The sequence below is a fragment of the Xyrauchen texanus genome, chromosome 6, assembly GCF_025860055.1.
Source record: "Xyrauchen texanus isolate HMW12.3.18 chromosome 6, RBS_HiC_50CHRs, whole genome shotgun sequence".
NCBI lineage: Eukaryota > Metazoa > Chordata > Actinopteri > Cypriniformes > Catostomidae > Xyrauchen > Xyrauchen texanus.
The window spans coordinates 38,558,631-38,578,691 of record NC_068281.1 but is presented as its reverse complement, the minus strand read 5'-3'; the positions used below and the strand labels follow the sequence as shown (position 1 = coordinate 38,578,691).

At 36.8% G+C, this 20,061-nt stretch overlaps 2 protein-coding genes across 3 annotated transcripts in view; both read left to right on the top strand.

The window, feature by feature from the left end:
- Window positions 1-3,166, top strand: part of LOC127645568 (histone-lysine N-methyltransferase 2C-like) — a 122,403-nt gene extending 119,237 nt beyond the window's left edge. The window contains exons 59-60 of the mRNA XM_052129228.1: window positions 624-732; window positions 1,220-3,166. Coding sequence (XP_051985188.1) covers window positions 624-732; window positions 1,220-1,312 — 202 coding nt within the window. The 3' untranslated portion in view covers window positions 1,313-3,166. The remainder of the gene's footprint in view (window positions 1-623; window positions 733-1,219) is intronic.
- Window positions 3,167-14,132: 10,966 nt separating this feature from the next.
- The window catches only part of LOC127645569 (5'-AMP-activated protein kinase subunit gamma-1-like), a 47,333-nt gene continuing 41,404 nt past the window's right edge, over window positions 14,133-20,061 (top strand). The window contains exon 1 of one of the 2 annotated variants that reach the window (XR_007970789.1): window positions 14,133-14,585. Coding sequence is in view for 1 of the 2 variants with exons in the window: in XM_052129229.1 (XP_051985189.1) it covers window positions 14,499-14,585 (87 nt within the window). In the remaining variant the exon portion in view is untranslated. The remainder of the gene's footprint in view (window positions 14,586-20,061) is intronic. The other variant, XM_052129229.1, reaches the window with a different exon arrangement.

The window sequence follows — 20,061 nt, the reverse complement described above, 5'->3', positions numbered from 1 at the left end:
GTAATCCATACAGCTCAAGGGGTTAATAAAGGCCTTCTGAAGTGAAGCAATTATAGTTTATAAACTATAATCACTGGCTTCCGGCAATGGGCGTTCACGAGAGAGTCAAAATCTGGCGTATGATGTATCGTAAGCTCCAGTGAGAAGTGACGAAGGCGAAAGCGCAGAGGATCGAGGAAGCCAGTGATTATAGTTTATAGAATTAAGTTATAAATATGGATATTTTTCTTACAAAAACACATTGCTTAACTTCAGAAGGCCTTTATTAACCCCCTGGAGCCGTATGGATTACTTTTTTAATGGATGGATGCACTTTTATGGGCTTCAAAATGTAAGGTACCATTCACTCCTATTATAAAGCTTGGAAGAGCCAGGATATTTTTTAATATAACTCCGATTGTGTTTGGCTGAAAGAAGAAAGTCATATACAACTAGGATGGCTTGAGGATGAGTAAATTATGGGATAATTTGATTTTTGGGTGAACTAACCCTTTAAATAATTGGTGTGTTTTTTGTTTTTTTTAAATAATGCTGAATACTTCCAAATGTGCAGTAGGTTAGGGTAAGTTATACAGAAGGTGTAAATTAAGTTTTAATTTAGTTTAATTTTATTTATCTCAAAGGTACATCAATCATTCATGCTCACCAAATTGTGTGGCTGAGGTTGTGACGTTCGAGCGGGGCTACAAGATGATCATCAGTGCCGCTCGCAGGATTGAACGAGGAGAGGAGGTATGATGAATCTAATTACAAAGTAATTCATTATGGTAATCTAATTACTTTTAGTACAAAAGGTAGTATAGTGCATTACATTTGTCATGGTTGTAATCAGATTACAGTTACTGACTTTAGTTAATTACTTTTAATTACTTGGGTTTCCTATTTCTAAAAGAAAAATTAAACTTTTTTAAAAACACATTTAAAACATGATTTACATTAATATGTCAGTCTGTTTGTGTTTTGTGAATTGCTGAATGGTGTGTGCCCCCTAAAGAGTTAATGAACATTTTTGAATTTGTTGAGCAGAAAAACAACATTTTACTATTGATTACTATTTTGATTAACTGATCCACTATATTTGAGTACAACTTTATGATAGTAATTTGAAGTGAATTATTTTTTAACTTGATCAACACTGGAAATGAGTACCATCACATTTACAGCTGTCCCCAGTGCTTATGATTCCAGATTTTAAAACCATAATGATTTTGTGTTTTAGCTCTGCTACGATTACAAGCTCGCCTTGGTGGAAGATCAGAACAAGATCCCGTGTCACTGTGGTGCCGCCAACTGCCGCAAGTGGATCAACTGAATGGCCGTTTAATCACTCAGAAATCAAAACAAGTCCATCCCAAAACTTTGGTGCCAATTTTCCAGAGGAAGACACAGGCTCTGTAACCTTAAAGAAGTTAGTCGAGGAAAGCTATTAACAGCCAATCCTGGAAGTTGTTTTAAAGGATGGTTATTTTTTTATGTGCAAAACTAAGAGGAAAAACACAACGCGAGAATACGGCGTGTGTGAGAGCCATTCGTATCGTCTTCTTGACTTGAAAGGAAAAGGTTCTGTTATGTGCATGTGCCATGAGTTTGTGTGTTTGTTTGTGTGTGTGTGTGTGTGTGTGTGTGTGTATGTCTGCTTGAGTGCGTGTTTCACGTGGGGTACATTTCACCAGCGTATGAGATAAGCGAATGCGAGGAAGCACTGTGCCGGGTATGCCTTATATGTTGAAAGAGGGGGCAGGCCCATTTGTATGACGTGATCAGTAGAGACTTTACCATAGTAATCAATGTAGAACATCACTGAATGGAGAATGTACGGAATTGACTTCCGCAAAAGGGAAAAATTATGTTGCACTAAAAAAAAGAAAAAGAAATAGAAAACAAATTCACAAAAAAAATCAAAAATACTTGATTCCATGAGTCAGTTTTATCCTAGCTATCTCTCATTGTTTAGTGTAAGAAAAAGTTTTGTATTTATTACTGTGTGTGTGAGTGAATGAGTGGGCCTATTTTTAAAAGCCGATCAAAAAGGATGCCCGACTGCAATTCTTGCACGCAGTTTGAGATTCTGTTACATCTGTAAATAGTTTGTAAATATAGAGAAATATCGGAATGATTGACCAAATACTACCTTATTCACTACCTTATTCATATTGATGTTCAGATATTTTAGAAGTGCTCGTTCTGTTACATTTTTGCTTTTTTCTTGTTTCTTTTTCTCTTCAAATTTATTTAACAAAGACACACCATGATACAAGAGGACACATGTAATTATGATATTCTACAGAATTAAAAAGGTCATTTCAATAATTCACAAGAAAAGTATTTTTTTCTGTGCTTAGAATGTGTTATTGTAGTGACTTTGTGCTTTATACATGATTGCTGACCATTTTGTTGCTTTCCATTTCATTTGATTCCACTTTACGTCACATTCACCAGAGAATTAAAACTAAGTGACATTCTAGTAAATCAGGCTGGATTATAGATGTAGGGATAACTGTGAAATGAACTTTAAACCTCACAAACTGAATTTAAAATCACAATCAAACAGGCACAAGTAGATCACACTCATTTTTTCTGAAGGGTGACGTATGGATTTTATAAACACAAGAACTTTCAAAACTTCTCAGAATGAGACGTTATCTGTAGGATATTTTGCTTGTTGAAGACATGAGTTGGAATCGTTTGGAGGAAGAGGTGCAACTGAAATATATGTACATATGAAGCGTACGCTTGTATTAGTTTTATGAATTGAAGCATCTGTTAAGAGAGCGCTATTCATTTTGTAGCCAAAAACTGTTTTTCACATTTCACATGCCTTGTTATTTCAATTTGGGAGTTTTTCTGTGTGCACAATATCACGTTGAAAATTTGACAGTTTAGAATTTTGATTGTACTGGGCATGATTTTTGTTTTCTCCAAAAGAGTCTGTTGTATATATTTTTTCTCAATGAACAGCTGTAACAAAATTGTTTCATGGATATTTTCCTTGTCTTGTAAAATACATCGATTTCATAGTGTTTTTTTTTTTTTTTTGCTCTGTATAGTAGTCTGAATTGTTTTGAAAACTAAAGCTTTTTTGAAGTACACAGAGCGATATAGGGTTTGGTATTTGAGGAACTGAATTTACATTTACAAAAAAAATAATAAAATATTTTACATCATTAATGGATGCACACCTTATTTTTATGTTCTTAGTTTTTTGTAGTTCAAACAACTAAGAAAAAGCCCAAGATTTAATAACAATAAAATATTTTAGAAGAAATTACACATTGTCATTTCAGAACAATAATTATGAAAAATGCTGGAAATACTACTTTTTGGTGAAGTGTCCATGATGTAGGTCAATGACAGTGTGCTCTTTTTTTTTTTTTTTTTTGGTCTGGATCAAATAATTTATTCAAAAATACATAAAAATTGCAATTCACACAAAACGACTACTTAAAAACACCTTTACTATGATGAACATGATTTCACTTGCCAAGTTCAAATGCATTTTGATATTTCTGCGGCATAAAACAAAAAAATCTTAGAACGCTAAAAAAAACAAATTAAACCTGATATTCTTGAAACAAGAAATGTTGTCATAAGTAGTTTGGAATCGTCTTTTATTATAATTCTTTAAAACAATTCAACTTAATTCTCTTAATTTAAACCATTTTGTTTTAAAATATTTTTAATATTTGAAAAACCTTTGTCCAACAAATCAAAGTCAAGTGGTGTAACCAACATGCAGGGAGGATTTCTGTTGTCATTTGATTAAAAAAGAAGAGAAAACAAAACACAGAGAAGGAACTTAAACTTTATTTTTATGTTTTGTTCAAAAGGAGTAACCTTAAAAAATTTGTTTACATTAATCACTCAAAAATCCATTAAAAAAGTGATTGTATTTATACACCGGAGGCCAAAAGTTTGGAATAATGTACAGATTTTGCTCTTATGTAAAGAAATTGGTACTTTTATTCACCAAAGTGGCATTCAACTGATCACAATGTATAGTCAAGACATTAATAACACAAATAAATACTAGTACAATTTGAAAATAATGTTCAGAACTTCTTAAACTACTACAAAGTGTTCTCATATAAAAATCCTCCACGTGCAGCAATGACAGCTTTTCAGATCCTTGACATTCTAGCTGTCAGTTTGTCCAGATACTCGGGTGACACCCCACACTTTCTGTAGCACTTGCCATAGATGTGACTGTCTTGTCGGGCACTTCTCACTCACCTTACAGTCTAGCTGATCCCACAAAAGCTCAATGGGGTTAAGATCCATAACACTCTTCCAATGATCTGTTGTCCAATGTCTGTGTTTCTTTGCCCACTCAAACCTTTTCTTTTTGTTTTTCTGTTTCAAACTTGTCTTTTTCTTTGCAATTCTTCCCATAAGACTTCTCTTTACTGTTGTACATGAATCTGGTGTTGAGCGGGTAGAATTCAATGAAGCTGTCAGCTGAGGACATGTGAGGCTTCTATTTCTCAAACTAGACACTCTGATGTACTTATCCTCTTGTTCAGTTGTACATCTGGCCTTCCACATCTCTTTCTGTCCTTGTTAGAGTCAGTTGTCCTTTGTCTTTGAAAACAGTAGTGTACACCTTTGTATGTAATTTTCAGATTTTTGCCAATTTCAAGCATTTTAAAGCCTTCATTCCTCAAAACAATGATTGATGAGTTTCTAGAGAAAGCTGTTTATTTTATTGTGATTTTTAACCTATTATTGACATTAAGACATGCCAGTCTATTGCATAATGTGGCAACTCAAAAACAAACACAAAGACAATGTTAAGCTTAATTTAATGAATCAAATAACATTCAGCTGTGTTTGATATAATGACCAAATTAGCAATTTAACATGATTATTCAAGGATAAGGTGTTGGAGTGATGGCTGCTAGAAATGGGGTCTGTCTAGATTTGATCAAATATGACTTGGTGCTATTTTTTACATCAGTAATGTCCTGACTATACTTTGTGATCAGTTGAAGGCCACTAAAAAAAACACATTTGTGCATGGAACTACTTTCTTTTGCGACGGATCAGAATTTGCCATTGTTGGTTCAAACCAAATGATGCGTCCAAGCCTTCGTTAATAATTAAAAAATGCTTAGAAATAGTATCATGGCTTGTGCTGTTTCTAACCAGTTATTAGATAAACAAAGTGTGTGTGTGTGTCTCTCTCTCTCTCTCTCTCTCTCTGAGTGTGTGCAATCACCTGCTGCAAGCAGAGATGCTGTCAACTTTCTGTAGATCAGCTATCTCAGTGGAAAAATTTCACGGTAGCCGGTGTGCAAGAGTCTTTTACTATTGAAACCGCAATGTCCTCCGCCATTTTAAACAGCATGCACAAATAAAACCTTCATGGAAGAGTTATGAGAAGAAAACCTTTCCTGCATCATCACCATATATTTCAGTGTCAGAAGTTTGCAAATGAACATCAAACAAGCCGGATGCATATATATATATATAAAAAAAGTCCTGCGGACTGATGAAGTTAAAATATAACTTTTTGGCCGCTATGAGCAAATGTATATTTGGAGAAAGAAGGTGCAGAATTTCATGTAAAGAACACCTCTCCGACTGTTAAGCACGAGGGTGGATTGATCATGCTTTGGGTTTGTGTTGATGCCAGTGGCACAGGGGAACATTTCACTGGTAGAGGAAATAATGGATTAAATTAAATACCAGCAAGTTCTGAAAGCAATCATCACTCCACCTGTAAAAGAAAAAAAGCTGAAGATGAAAAGAGGACTGCTTCAACAGGATAAAGATCCTAAACACACCTCAAAATCCATAATGGACTACCTCAAGAGGCACAAGCTGAAGGTTTTGCCATGGCCCTCACAGTCCCCTGACCTAAAATATCATCGAAACTTTGCTGTGGCTCAAGTGGTAGAGTGGGTCGCCACTAATCGAAGGGTTGGTGGTTCGATTCCTGGCCCACACGACTCTACATGCCGAAGTGTCCTTGGGCAAGACACTGAACCACAAGTTGCTCCCAATGGCAGGCTAGTGCCTTGCATGGCAGCTCTGCCACCATTGGTGTACAGTATAAGTGTGTGATTGGGTGAATGGGACACAGTGTAAAGCGCTTTGGTAACCACTAAGGTTTAAAAAGGTGCTATATAAGTGCAGACCATTTACCATTGAAGATTTTTTTATTTTTTTTTTAACTGTAAAGATGGATATAAAAAAGTAAAATTGCTTAAAATATTAAAGAAATGTGTCATCTTTAACTTCAGGCCATCTTTTGCTCACTTAGCAATTCACAGCAACAGGGTTGCCCGAATTTTGCATCTCACTGTATGTACACATTTTTTATAATATATATATATATATATATTATAAAAAAGTTCTTCAAATTGTTCTACTCTATGTGTTCTGCAGGCTGTTTAGCTGCAGTATTGAAGAAGAAGGTTGTGCTGCTCTGGCTTCAGCTCTGAAATCAAACCCTTCACACCTGAAAGAACTCAATCTGAACTTTAATAATCCAGCAGATTCAGGAGTGCAGCTGCTCTCTGATCTACTGAAGTATCCACACTGTAAACTAGAAATAGTACTGTATGTTACTGATTTACTCATAATTTAATTTTGAAATCACATAATCAGTTTAAGTGTCTGTCGTTTAGACCAGATGTTTGTTCATATTGACTGATGAGTGTATACTAATATATGATGTTTCTCTTCAAAGCTTTACATACATGATCCACAGTGTGGCAGAGTGAAAATGTGCCATGCCACTTTAAAGATCCTCCTCAAGCCATAATGAATGTGAGAGAGAATATAAAATGGCCGCATATTATGGTGTACAGGTGTGACACGTCTGGGCTATTCGAGCCAATTTAGTGCCAAAACTAAACAAACAAATAGAAGATTTTGCAAACAAACACAGTCTGCTTCACGAAGAAACTCTCGACCCTCAAACAAATAAAAAGAGATTTGCAAATATACAGGGTCATTTGAGAGAAAATAAAGGGTAGATGTTCTGTACCACTGGCTTAAAAAATGCGCTGTGTTTTACAAATATAATCATGTGTTTCATATGAGCACACATCATATTTCACAGATAAATACAATCTATTCTACAAATTCTACACCATCACTTAACAAATACCACTTGTGTGTCACGTTACTTTTGGCACAATTTTCTCAACCACTGTCGATTTTTTTTCACAAATGCATCAATTAGACTTTCTCACACATGGGCTGAGTGATCCTCTTTCAAAACAGAAGATGCTCAGTGCTTCCAAAAACTTTCACTCAATGTCGTTATTACTAGATATTTTGTGGGAAAAAAGTATACATCAATATTGTATATTGTACAAATACTGGACTGCTCTTTCAGCTTCAAAACCAACAGCTGGTCTTCTTTTAATTTTCATATACAAATGCATCAAAATAAATCTTTAATTCTTTCAGGAAAAGATCTCTCACACCCTGCTGCTTTGCCTGTGTCTTTGGGCTTCACACAGCATCAGTTCTGGAGAGACCATTTTGTCCATTTAGGATTTATGGTTTCTTTCTTTTATTGTTGTCAACTTTTTAATTTTGAAAATTCAGAAAATGCTTATTGCGTAGTTGTATTGGCTACTGAAATAATGCAAGTGATGATTGTATGGACCTTAGGATTGTATGCTAGGAAGGTCCTCTTGGAACTTAAACGAAATACCTCTGGTACAGTATATCAAATAGTAAGAGTTCTTCAATATGCTTTAAAGAATACCATGGTATTAACATGTTACCATGTCCAAAGGGAAAATAGGTCTAATACCATCATTATTTTTGTTAGTCCCAACTGTACGGCCCACCCTAAGATCCTATGGCCCACCTTAATGCAAGCCTGTCAGGGCCTGGTAGCCCACCCCTAGCGCCACCCCTGGTTTGAAGCATCAGATGCAGCTGGTCCTGTACAGTGGACTCATATTGCTTGGATGTAATGCGACCCTGCAGAGCAATTACAGAATACACACATAAAGAGTTGGGCCTTAACCAGTGTCCTGATCGCCAGATGGATCGTTTTAAGGGGATGGAGGTCGGCTGGAGTGCCCCCATTTCAGGAGTGGTGCTCGGAGATGGGGAGGGTGGCGGCTTTTGAAGAAGGGTCATCTTTGTGGGGAAATGGAGCAGATATCTGGCGTTTTTGGAGGGCTCTCGGGGAGAGGCAGTGGAAAGAGATGTGTATTTGTTCATATGTGTGATTATTATATTTTGTGTGTGTGTGTGTGCGCGTGCGAAGGCATGTTCACACCAAATCTGTGACTATTTTGCTGGACGCACCGACGAAAAACACAGAGTCCGTTAAAAATAAAAAACAAAAACAATTTCACCCTCATACAGTAGGCGGTGCTGTTGTTGTTCTACAAACATTTTCCCAGTCTCCTGCCCTGCATAGCAGTGAATGCTAGATGAACGCTGTTAAGGCATTTATTTACCTATTTTGGCATAACTGTTCATTATGTTCTTTCCATGGGGTTGACACATGTTGCATAAATATCATCCTGTTTATATTTGAACATGTATTTTGCTAAGAGTAAACGAACTCCTGAAACCAACTACTCTTTTTATAATGTCTGGATTAATGCCTGGATAATATAACACAAGGTTATGTGATACAAATACACATACACAATAGTGCACATTTAGAAGAACATGTATAGTATAGTATAAAATATGATGCATAGGCCTAATATTAAAATTAATTAATCACTGGCTCAAGGGCTTTACTTTTTTTTTTTATTATTGCAATACTTTGTTATATTTTCCTCGAAAACAAAAAAAAATAGCAGCGTGGTTCTGAAGTTCGTTTGTGTACAGTAAAATATTGCATGCAAAGTGTATTTTTATGGTATATTTTACAATGAGATTAGTGCAAACAAATTGCTGAACCTCGCTGCTATTTTTAATGCCAGGAACGGTTCCATGGAGAACATGGAGATCCAGATTGTTCATTGAAGTTTTTTGTTTTTCATTATTTCATTCAGTTTTTAGTTTTTATTTTATTTATTTTTCAGCAGGCAAAGCTGTGTTAGTTTTGTTTTTCTGTATACAAATAAAATGTTAATAATTTAACATTTAAAAAAGAACTCATTAAAAAATGACTCTTTTAACAAAAACAATCAAAACAACAATAGTAATAATAATATTAGCAGCAGCACAAACACTTTTTTATAACATCGAGGATGGTGGCCCTGATGTGTGACAACAGCGATGTTGTTGAGGGCCAGGGTGGGGTTGGAGATTGGGAGAGGTAATAATGGGGGTTAAATAATGATTCTATGTATATATATATATATATATATATATATATATATATATATATATATATATATATATGTTTTTCTGTGTTTAATATATGAATCAAAAACATTTTAATAAAAAAAGTACATATTTCAAATCATCAATAAATTTGGATAAAATTGGAATCAGAAATTGTTATTTTTTACCTCATACAGTAGGCGGTGCTGTTGTTGTTCTACAAACACTAAATGTTTCTGTCTTGTATTTCTTTTCTTTATCCCCTTTTCTACCAATTTGGAATGCCAAATTTCCACTATTTAGTAGGTCCTCGTGGTGACATGGTTACTCACCTCAATCCAGGTGGTGGAGGACAAGACTCAGTTGCCTCCATTTTTGAGACAGTCAATCCGCGCATCTTATCACGTGGCTCTCTGTGCATGACACCGCGGAGACTTGCAGCATGTGGAGGCTCATGCTACTCTCCTCGATCCACATAATTTTTGTGTCATTTTAGCACATCTCAAATTCTGTATTGTGTTTAATAAAATTCTGGGGGACAGTCGACATTTTTGAAACATTTATAGAATTTATTTATTTTCACACAATATTGAAATGGTTTCTGTTTATTTCACTCTTTGATTAGATAATCAGTTTTAAACATGTACTAATTAATATATTTACCCGACCCCACCTCTTTAACATGAAGACTGCGATCTGAAGCGCAAACAAATAAATCCACTACATCAAGTAGACAAAAATTGTTTATTTGCTCAAGTGACACAAGCAATCAAATTAACTTTAACGCTGAGTCAGAGCATTTCAGAAAAATAGACACATAGCCTAATGTTGTGGTGACAATTAACAGAAAAAGATGAACATTGGGCTTATTTGACATCAAAATAAAATAAAATTAATAGCCTTAGCCATGGACTTTTGCATGATTTGGGTACCACATAAATCTGACTAATACAACCAAATATAAATTCTGGTGACTTTGAGAGAATTGCAACAATTTGCTAAATAATTTCTTCCAGTTCATTTCCGTTCAGAACAAAAATTTTTTTTTTACTTAGCACGGCATCTAAAAATTTAACACTCCTGCGAGAGATGCTAAAAACACAATGAAAAGTGACGCAGTTGTCAAAAGACAGCCATCTAGCGAATGTTTGCATGGAAAACAATGGAAAAACAGCACGAGCGGACGCAAAAACACGTTCAGTTTGAACAGCCCTTTGTTTACATGAGACCGCACTAGCTGAAGTTTCTCAAAGTTACCTCTCACAAAGACAGTCTTGGAGCAGAAGAAATTGAAATAAACCTTGTGTAAATTGTCAGCTTTATGCTAAGCTAAAATGCTATTTCTAGCCATTTTACATGCACATGTTACTAGGCACGATTATATTTTATTATCAAGAAAATTCACATTGAATCATAATTTCTTTTTTCTAGTAAGAACTTTGATTTTAGGGCAACAATTGATTTCCTGTAAAAAAAAAAAATCTAAAAATCCTTAAAAAAAGATCAATTTGATTTATCTAGTTTTAGAAACAACACTGCAGAAGATATTTCGTTTTTTCAGAGAATGTATTTTTAACATGTGTATTTTGTCTTACGGTACTGGCAGAGATTTTATAGTGAAAACAAGTGAAAAAAATCTACCAGTGCTGAAGAAGTAATCCAAAGTATTTAGATTACATTACTGACCTTGAGTAATCCAAAGGAATACGTTAAAAGTTACATTTTACAGCATGTAATCTGTAATCTGTAGTGAAATACATTTAAAAAGTAACCCTCACAACCCTGCCCGTGGGAACCCTCGTGCAGGGCTCTGATGTTAACTATCATTTCTGACTTATACATTATTAATTGTCCAAAATACAATCGTAGCAGGCATTTAGAAAAAGTTTAGGACAAAATCTTTTGATATTTCTCACTTTGCGCTGATAGTTTTGCCTGAATACATCACACCAGGTCGGGCAGTCATATATAGTCTTGTCACATGAGTTGAAATATTTTAATGTAGCCAAGGCTGAATCCGAAAATGTTGCATCTGGAGATGGTCGGAACCTCATGCAGCCCCCGTGCGACTCGATTTACGGTCTATCATCTGTCGGATGCAGTGAAAGGTGGCTTGATTCTGAGCAGCTTTCCAAGTCTTTTAAGCACCTTATGTCTGATATCTCATCTGAAGATATCGCGAGTCACGCTCAAAACATTTGTTATAGCTGCCAACTCGCTGCGTGGCCACTAGGCCTACATGGTCTCAAATTAAGGGGAGCTTGAAAAAATGTAAAATGTGTAATTAATAATATAGAATTAATAAAAATGCTTTTTATACTGAAACATTTTATACTTTTATTGCTCTTTGTTCATCTCTGAAATATTTTATTGGTACATTGTACTCTTGCACTATTATTGTATTCCAAGTAGCCGGTATGTACAGTACATGCATTTAATGTGTTTTCTTTCAAGTTACTTTTGGTGGAATAAAAAATCTTAAGTAGTTTACCTTTCGATTTCTTGCTTAAGACACATTAGGGGAGTATATAAAGAATACTATAAATGCATTTGAAAAAAAAAAATGAATACTTGAATTTTATATACCTGTGAATCATGAATGGAATCGGTTCCCTTTCAACCCAAAGATTCACACCCTTACTGGAAATGCATCGAAATGAATAAAGACATCCCTTGCATCTTCTAGTGCATACGTGTACAACTAAAAATATCACAGATGGGTGCAAAAATTGTCCAAGACATCTTCAAAACAGTACAATAGCAAACAGCAAGGTGAAACAGGATGGAGGTCTTCCTTTTTGGAGTTTTAAGTTGAAATTGCATCTTTTAAATGGTCAAAACCTTTCATCTAGTGTAGAAAAACATTTAAATACAGCTAGGCACATGAAGATGTCCTGTGTATGTCCCCTTTGGTGTAATTTCTTATGACAGACCCATCTCTCTCCCCTTCACCTGTGACTGAACATGAGCACCAGAAGGCGGTGCCAAGGGTGCAATGACGGAAAATAGGTGTTGATGTCTTACTGAAGAGGCAGTCCAATGCAGATGTATTTGGTCCTTGTGACGTCCACAAGTTCCACAAATTACAAACAAGACATTTCAACATCCTGGTTTAAATAATTGATATTTTTCTATTAAGGAGGATGTTTTCAGTTTTAAAACTTACAGTATGGTTTTATTGTACAGTGACCACATATGTCAAAAGATCAAAGAAAATGTGATTCCTCATGTCATGACCCCTTTTAGCCCAAAGTATACTTCGGTCAGACGCGAACACAGGATGTGTGACGCAAATCTCATCATCAGCAGAGTGCTCGAGCACTGAACGTGCACAGGATGATTTTTCTAGCAGAGCATCTTTGAATGTGCAGAATTCGTACGTGCCTCTAATTATTTGCATAAATTAGTGGATCCACAAGGTGGCAATACTCACAATTGAGCCGTTGCTGTCATGTAGAAAGGCTAGAAGAAGATGTAATAACCGGTATATAACAGTTGACGAAGGATACACAACTGCCTGTGTATGCACGCACCGTCAAATGGAGTATACTTTGGCAGGCTTGCATTGGAGTGTACACAGACACTGAACGTTCATGTCAAAATCCAAGTATACTTTGGGCTTTGCACTGACACCAAGCAGTTTGGATGCAGCATCATTCAAATACAATAGTTTTCAGCTGCCAATGTCATTGTAGAAATTCACCATTCACAGTCAGCCATGATTCATTTAATCTACGAGTGAAAGTATACAGTAACAGCATGGTTACTGAGTTAAAGTGAGTATCCGTGAAACACTGTATCCGCAAAGCAACCAGCATTGTGGACGACCCCACACACCCCTCACACAAACTCTTTACCCTCCTCCCATCTGGCAAGAGGTACCGAAGCATTCGGGCCCTCACGGCCAGACTGTGTAACAGCTTCTTCCCCCAAGCCATCAGACTCCTCAATACTCAGAGACTGGTTTGACACACACGTGTCCTGAGTTGCACTTTAATAACTGTCACTTTATAACTGTCTGCTACCTCAATAACTGCTATGTGCATAGAACACTATCTCATAGTATGTTATGTTTACATTTTTAGAAACTGTCATCTTTTTGCACTACTGTGTACTGGTCGGCGCTGCACTGTGTCTATTGTCCTGTTCATTGTCAGTAATTTGTTGTACTGTCCTGTACTTTTTGCACATGTTTGCACGTGCACTTTATATAGGTATATACATATAGGTAGTTTATATAGGTATTTTATTTCGTTGTGTAGTCTCATGTGGTCCTATGTTGGTCCTTTGTTGTTTTTATGTAGCACCATGGTCCTGGAGGAACGTTGTCTCGTTTTGCTGTGTACTGTACTAACTGTATATGGTTGAAACTACAATAAAAACCACTTGACTTGACTTGAGTAGTATTTGACTGGTCATGTGATCTCAACATGGCAGCCCCCATGAGGGGACCCTCTACATGTAGAATAAAACAGGTTTTATAAGGCTACTGAAATGACTGTAGTCTTCATCTCATCAGTGCTCTTGATTTTATACATATCAAAATTGCACCTAATTTCTTTAGGAGTAAACATTTTAAATGAGGAAAAAATTACTGAGTGCTCCTTTAATGCTAGAATGAAACTTGAATAGATTGTTTATCATCATCTACACATCAGGAGCAAAATTTTTAGATTGAAGTATATATATTTTATGTTCGAATCCAAGATGAACACACAGTACAATGCACACAAAAAATACAATGAACTGGTGTGTTTGGTTGCATTTATTAGGCGACATTATTTTACTGACTTTATTACTGACATTACAGGATGTCCCAAGTCGTGAGTGAGTGGAGCTGAACTTCCCTCAACTGACTACTTAACATTTAGACAGATGTTGCATGTGCCTTGTTCTGTGTGCAGGCTTCAAACTTCCTGCTAAACAAGATTTAGTCTGAGATAAATACAACTTGGTAACAATTTATTATGTCATGAATTCGCAATGCGACTTCACCAGTCTCTGTACAGATAGCCTGATGAAGACGCTGGCCATTGCGGGAACTGAACCATCGACAGAGACTTCGTCGAGTTGAATGCGGATGTTCTCCACGGGGCAGTGACACAGATAAGGAACTGGAACCTCTGGATGTGCTCATTTTAAAGCATCCGCACTTCTGCAAAATTCTGCGACTCGTCAACATTTGGTCGGGGAGAGATCATTTCGAGAGTGTATACTTTTTAGAATATTTTTCCAGCAGAAATATGGGAAGCACTGTGATGGACTCCAAGAAAAAGCACTGTACAAAGAAGTCATCAAAGAAAAAACGATCTCTGCGACTAAACATGCCAGTGAGTTGCTTTTGGTTTTTATATTTGGTAACGCAAACGTATTTTGATAATTCCGCAAGTGAATGCGTAGGTGGGCAGAAACGCTTTTGGTGCGTTTACAGTATTTAAAGTAGCCTACAACAAATGTTCTTTCATTATCTCCAAGACAGCGTACATTGTTGGAACGTTCGACGTTACATATTTTAAACGTTCTGTGACATAGTATTCTGGAATTGCAAACTGCAAACACCAAGTTACGAAATTTTCGCTTAAAGCGTTCCTGCTTTGGCAAACCAGTAGTGGGGTGCCTAAGGTAAACAGAAGGTGTAGGTTGAAAACTAGTTTACTCCTCAGTCAAGGTTATTATACAGCCCTACTCAGAAACAAATTTTGTAAAAAAATTATCTCACAAAAGTGAGTACACCCCTCACATATTTGTAAATATTAGATTATATCTTTTCATGTGACAACACTGAAGAAATGACACTTTGCTACAATGTCAAGTAGTGAGTGTACAGCTTGTATAACAGTGTACATTTGCTGTCCCCTCAAAATAACTCAACACACAGCCATTAATGTCTAAATCGCTGGCAACAAAAGTGAGTACACTCCTAAGTGAAAATGTCAAAATTGGGCCCAATTAGCCATTTTCCCTACCCAGTGTCATGTGACTAGTTAGTGTTACACGGTCTCAGGTGTGAATGGGGAGCAGGTGTGTTAAATTTGGTGTCATCGCTCTCACACTCCCTCGTACTGGTCACTGGAAGTTCAACATGGCACCTCATGGCAAAGAACTCAGAGGATCTGAAAAAAAGAACTGTTGCTCTACATAAAGATGGCCTAGGCTATAAGAAGATTGCCAAGACCCTGACACTGAGCTGCAGCACTGTGGCCAAGACCATACAGCGGTTTAACAGGACAGGTTCCACTCAGAACAGGCCTCAGGTTCCACTCAGAATGATGCACAAGAAAGCCCGCAAACAGTTTGCTGAAGACAAGCAGACTAAGGACATGGATTACTGGAACCATGTCCTGTGGTCTAATGAGACCATAATAAACTTATTTGGTTCAGATGGTGTCAAGCATGTGTGGCGGCAACCAGGTGAGGAGTACAAAGACAAGTGTGTCTTGCCTACAGTCAAGCATGGTGGTGGGAGTGTCATGGCACTGGGGAGCTACAGTTAATTGAGGGAACCATGAATGCCAACATGTACTGTGACATACTGAAGCAGAGCATGATCCCCTCCCTTCAGAGACTGGGCCGCAGGGCAGTATTCCAGCATGATAACGACCCCAAACACCTCCAAGACGACCACTGCCTTGCTGAAGAAGCTGAGGGTGAAGGTGATGGACTGGCCAAGCATGTCTCCAGACCTAAACCCTATTGAGCATCTGTGGGGCATCCTCAAACGGAAGGTGGAGGAGCACAAGGTCTCTAACATCCACCAGCTCTGTGATGTCGTCATGGAAGAGGACTCCAGTGAAAACATGTGAAGCTCTGGTGAACTCCATGCCCAAGAGGGTTAAAGCAGTGCTGGAAAATAATGGTGGCCACACAAAATATTGACACTTTGGGTCAATCAGCAAATTAATGAGCTTCCATTCAAAAATGTTTACTTAAATGTAGTAGCTGGTGAGGCACCGTATTTTAAGTTTTTTTTTAGCCCTAAGATTCTCTGTTTAACCAACTATGCATTTTAAGCTCATTTAGTTCAATTGTAAGCAGATTCAAATTTTAGGTTCTATTCATTTACTTTCAATTAACTTTAAAATAAAATGACCTGAAGAAATAACAGACAACTGGTGAATGTAAAAATGTTTTATTGTGGTTTACAAATCTAACAGATATTTATGCTCTCCTAGAACCAAAATACATCCTCAAATACAAAAATAGTAACAAAACCATGACGATAAACAAAACAAAATAAAAACAAGTGGGCTATGCAATGACTTAAAGCAGTGGTTCTCAACTGGTGGGGCGCGCCCCCCCCCGGACACTCTCCCGGGGGCGCGAGTAGGCTACGATGGAAGGGAAAAAAAACTGGGAAAAATTTTTTTTGGGGCAAATTTTTTTTAGCACTAAACTACTGTCATAAAAAGTTAGAGTTTTTATATACATAACTCCTGAATAAAAATTAAAATGTGTTTGGACTGATTTAAAAAAAAAAGTTTTTAAGCGAGTCATTGAGTCGTTCATTCAAACGATTCGTTCAAACGGCCGATTCATCAAGAATGAGACAGATGTTTGTGAATGGGTCATTGAATCTGTGACTCAACCGATTCGTTCACAACACTGAATCATTCAAAGCACGATTGAATATTGCTGTGAGATGCGCTATGGCTATGCTGTGATCTTTGTGTGGATTCATCGGATCTATTTTCGCTGCTAAAATAGACCAAAACAGTCATTATTTCGTCTAAAATGTAAGTGACTTAATATTATTAACTTGTTTGTTGAACTGTCATATGAAATCAGTGTCACATTTTCAATCGTGAGGTGATGGTAAATTAAGTGATGGTCAATTGTCAGCTCTCTTGGTCGTCAGGTCGTGTGATGTATGTTGCTGAACTGTATTCAAATGTTATAAATATAAAAACACCACATTTTGAAATTTAACTGCAGTATGTCAATTTAGTTTATTTGTGTGTGCTGCGCTCATAGACTTTAGAAAACGCTGCTCATTTGTTTGATTTCAACCTGTCTTTGCAAGGCCGCGAAACTCATATTTTGCTCCTTGCAGACAAAGTGCACGCCTTCACATAAAAACCTCTGGCATGGCCGCATCAGTCGAGGGAACTGCGCCATGTTCCCCAGCCTTGCAGACTTTATCACTGATGCAGGCACGTCACACGATTTCTCCTCCCTATTTCAATCAGTGTATGAGCACCTGTCAGCAATGAGAAAACAATTTGCGACGTACTTTAAAGAGGATTATAGCTCTTTTGCGTGGGTTCAAGATCCGTTTGTGTGCACAGCAAACGAGCTATCAATTGATATGCAGGAACAGCTTATTGAGCTGAAGAGTGACAGTAGACTGAAGGAACTCTTTAGCTCCTCCCCTCTTTCGTCATTCTGGGCAGCATTGATGCAGGAATAGAGTGTCGAAGTTATGACGTCACTTTGTAGGCCAAAACGTGGAAGTGATTTAGCATTTTAGCACTTCCGGTTCCCTCGCCCTAAAGTCTATGGGTTTTTTGAATGGGTTTTTGCTAAATCGCCTGAAATAAGGTCTGTGGTTAACAAAGCCTCTAAATATTTTCACGTTTTGATCTATGAAATAAAACACACCAGTTATAACCTGCTTGTGGTTTTTTAAACTTTATTGTGTCTTAAAAACGGTGATTGCTAACAAGTTGCTAAAAGGGACTACTACATCCTTTGGCGGGGACTTTAGACGTCATCGTGACAAACAGCCTCACGTTCTTAGAAGTTTACCTTTCAGTTAATATATATAACGTTATATATTTAGTCTTTTCAAATTGTAGTTTTTCCAAATATTTTTGTACACAGGATTCTGTGATTTATTGTGGTTCTCTCCTCAATCTATGGTTTTTCTATCGTCTAAGAAAAAGGACATAAGATTGGAAATTGATACGGCCATAGCTAACGTTAGTGCTTATGAGATGGTAAAATCGCGTTTTTTTTTCTGGCGAATTAGCAAATGGTATGCAAACATACAATCAAACATAATACAGTGAAAGATAATCTTTAAAGTTTATTTGGGGCACAATGATCAAGGCATAATAATCTTAATCACAAAGAAAATAATATTAAGGTTTATATAAACTAACAAATTAATAAACTAATTTAAAAAAAATCTCAGAGAGGCACGCATAAACAAAATTAATTTCTAACATTTTTGGAAAAAACGAATGGGCAATATTTCTCATGAAAAAGTGGATAAGTGTTCATACACGGCGCAGATCATAATGAGCGAGCATGTTTTTTAAATAAAGTTTGAGGAAGCTTGATGATGACGTTGATCCGCGACCATGGTGTGCTGTAGTCCATTTATAGCCTACCGTTAGCATTTTATATCTGACGGCTTTATTTAGGCTTCAAAATGTATAAATTTTGGATTAACTTGTAAATATTATCTTGATAGACAAAACGTGTAAGGGTCACAACTCTTTGTTGAACACAGATCTTATTTTTTGCGATTTTCCAAAAGTCTATGGGGAAAATGCATAGCTTTTCGATCGAGGGAACCCATGCGCCGCTAACTTCCGTTTTGGCCTACAAAGTGACGTCATAACTTCGGCACTCTATACCCTGAACTCTGTGACGTCGCCTTGAAGATTCTCCTTCCTTTCGCGTCGACATATTTGTGTGAGGCAGGATTCTCAAAAATGACTGCACTCAAAACGAAATACCGCAATCGTGGTATACGAAAATAACAACAATAAAGCATGTAACCTCATATAATTATATAGCAATAGCCTAGTAATGATAATAGGCCTACTACTACTCATAATAATAATAATGCCTGCAAGGTCACATTAGAAGTCTGGTGCTACTGCCAATTATAATAATAATAATAACAACAATAAAGCGCAGGGCGGGGGGCACTGGGGCCCCAACTGCAATGAACCAGCTTTGGGGGGGCCCAGCTTGCAAAAGGTTGAGAACCCCCGACTTAAAGAATTTCAGTAAATCTGAATAAACGCAATTCAAAATGCATTTTAACAGACTGCAGAAATATATGCAGGAAGGAGAAAACTCTCTGAACTAATACATAACAAAAACACCAGAATTTTTTTTTTATTTATAAATTAAACTATTCATTCAGAAGAACTTTTCAACAACTCAGCCAGACATTGCCATCATCAATATGCAACACCATTTACTGTATGACCTCAAAAAAGAAAGAAAAAGTGTCGGTTCCTTTAGGTAGCTGGTGTGGCATAAAGTAGCCAAAAAAAGTCAGAGCACTGACCTAAGTTTTGAAACATGTCCCCAGCTCATTTTCAAAGACAATCAATACATCCAGTGGGTTGAAAGGCTACTTTCGCTCTTTCTGCTCCAAAGCATTGATGGCATCTTCTCCTTTCTGTGCTTGGTCAAGCTCCTCTCCCTAAATGCAAAAAATCAATCTTTGTCAAAATGTATATTAACAGTTTTCATTGTATTTATTTGCACAATTAAATATCCTCAAAATCAATCATTACAAAAGTAAAAAGAAAAGTGATGCTTAAGGGATAGTTCACCCAAAAATACAAATTATCTCATTTACTCACCACCATGCCATCCCAGATGTGTAGGACTTTCTTCTGTTGAACACAAACAAAGATTTTTAGAAGAATATCTCAGCTCTGTTGGGCAAGTGAATGGTGGACAAAATGCACATTAAGGTGGCATGAAAACCTCTGATGTCTCTTCTTTCTGTTATAGCTATAGACCTGCCAGGACTATAATTTAAATGACCCTATCCTGTTAGACAAAAAAAATAGATAGTATAATTGTAAATCTTCACAGGACCTTCACAGAACTTAACAG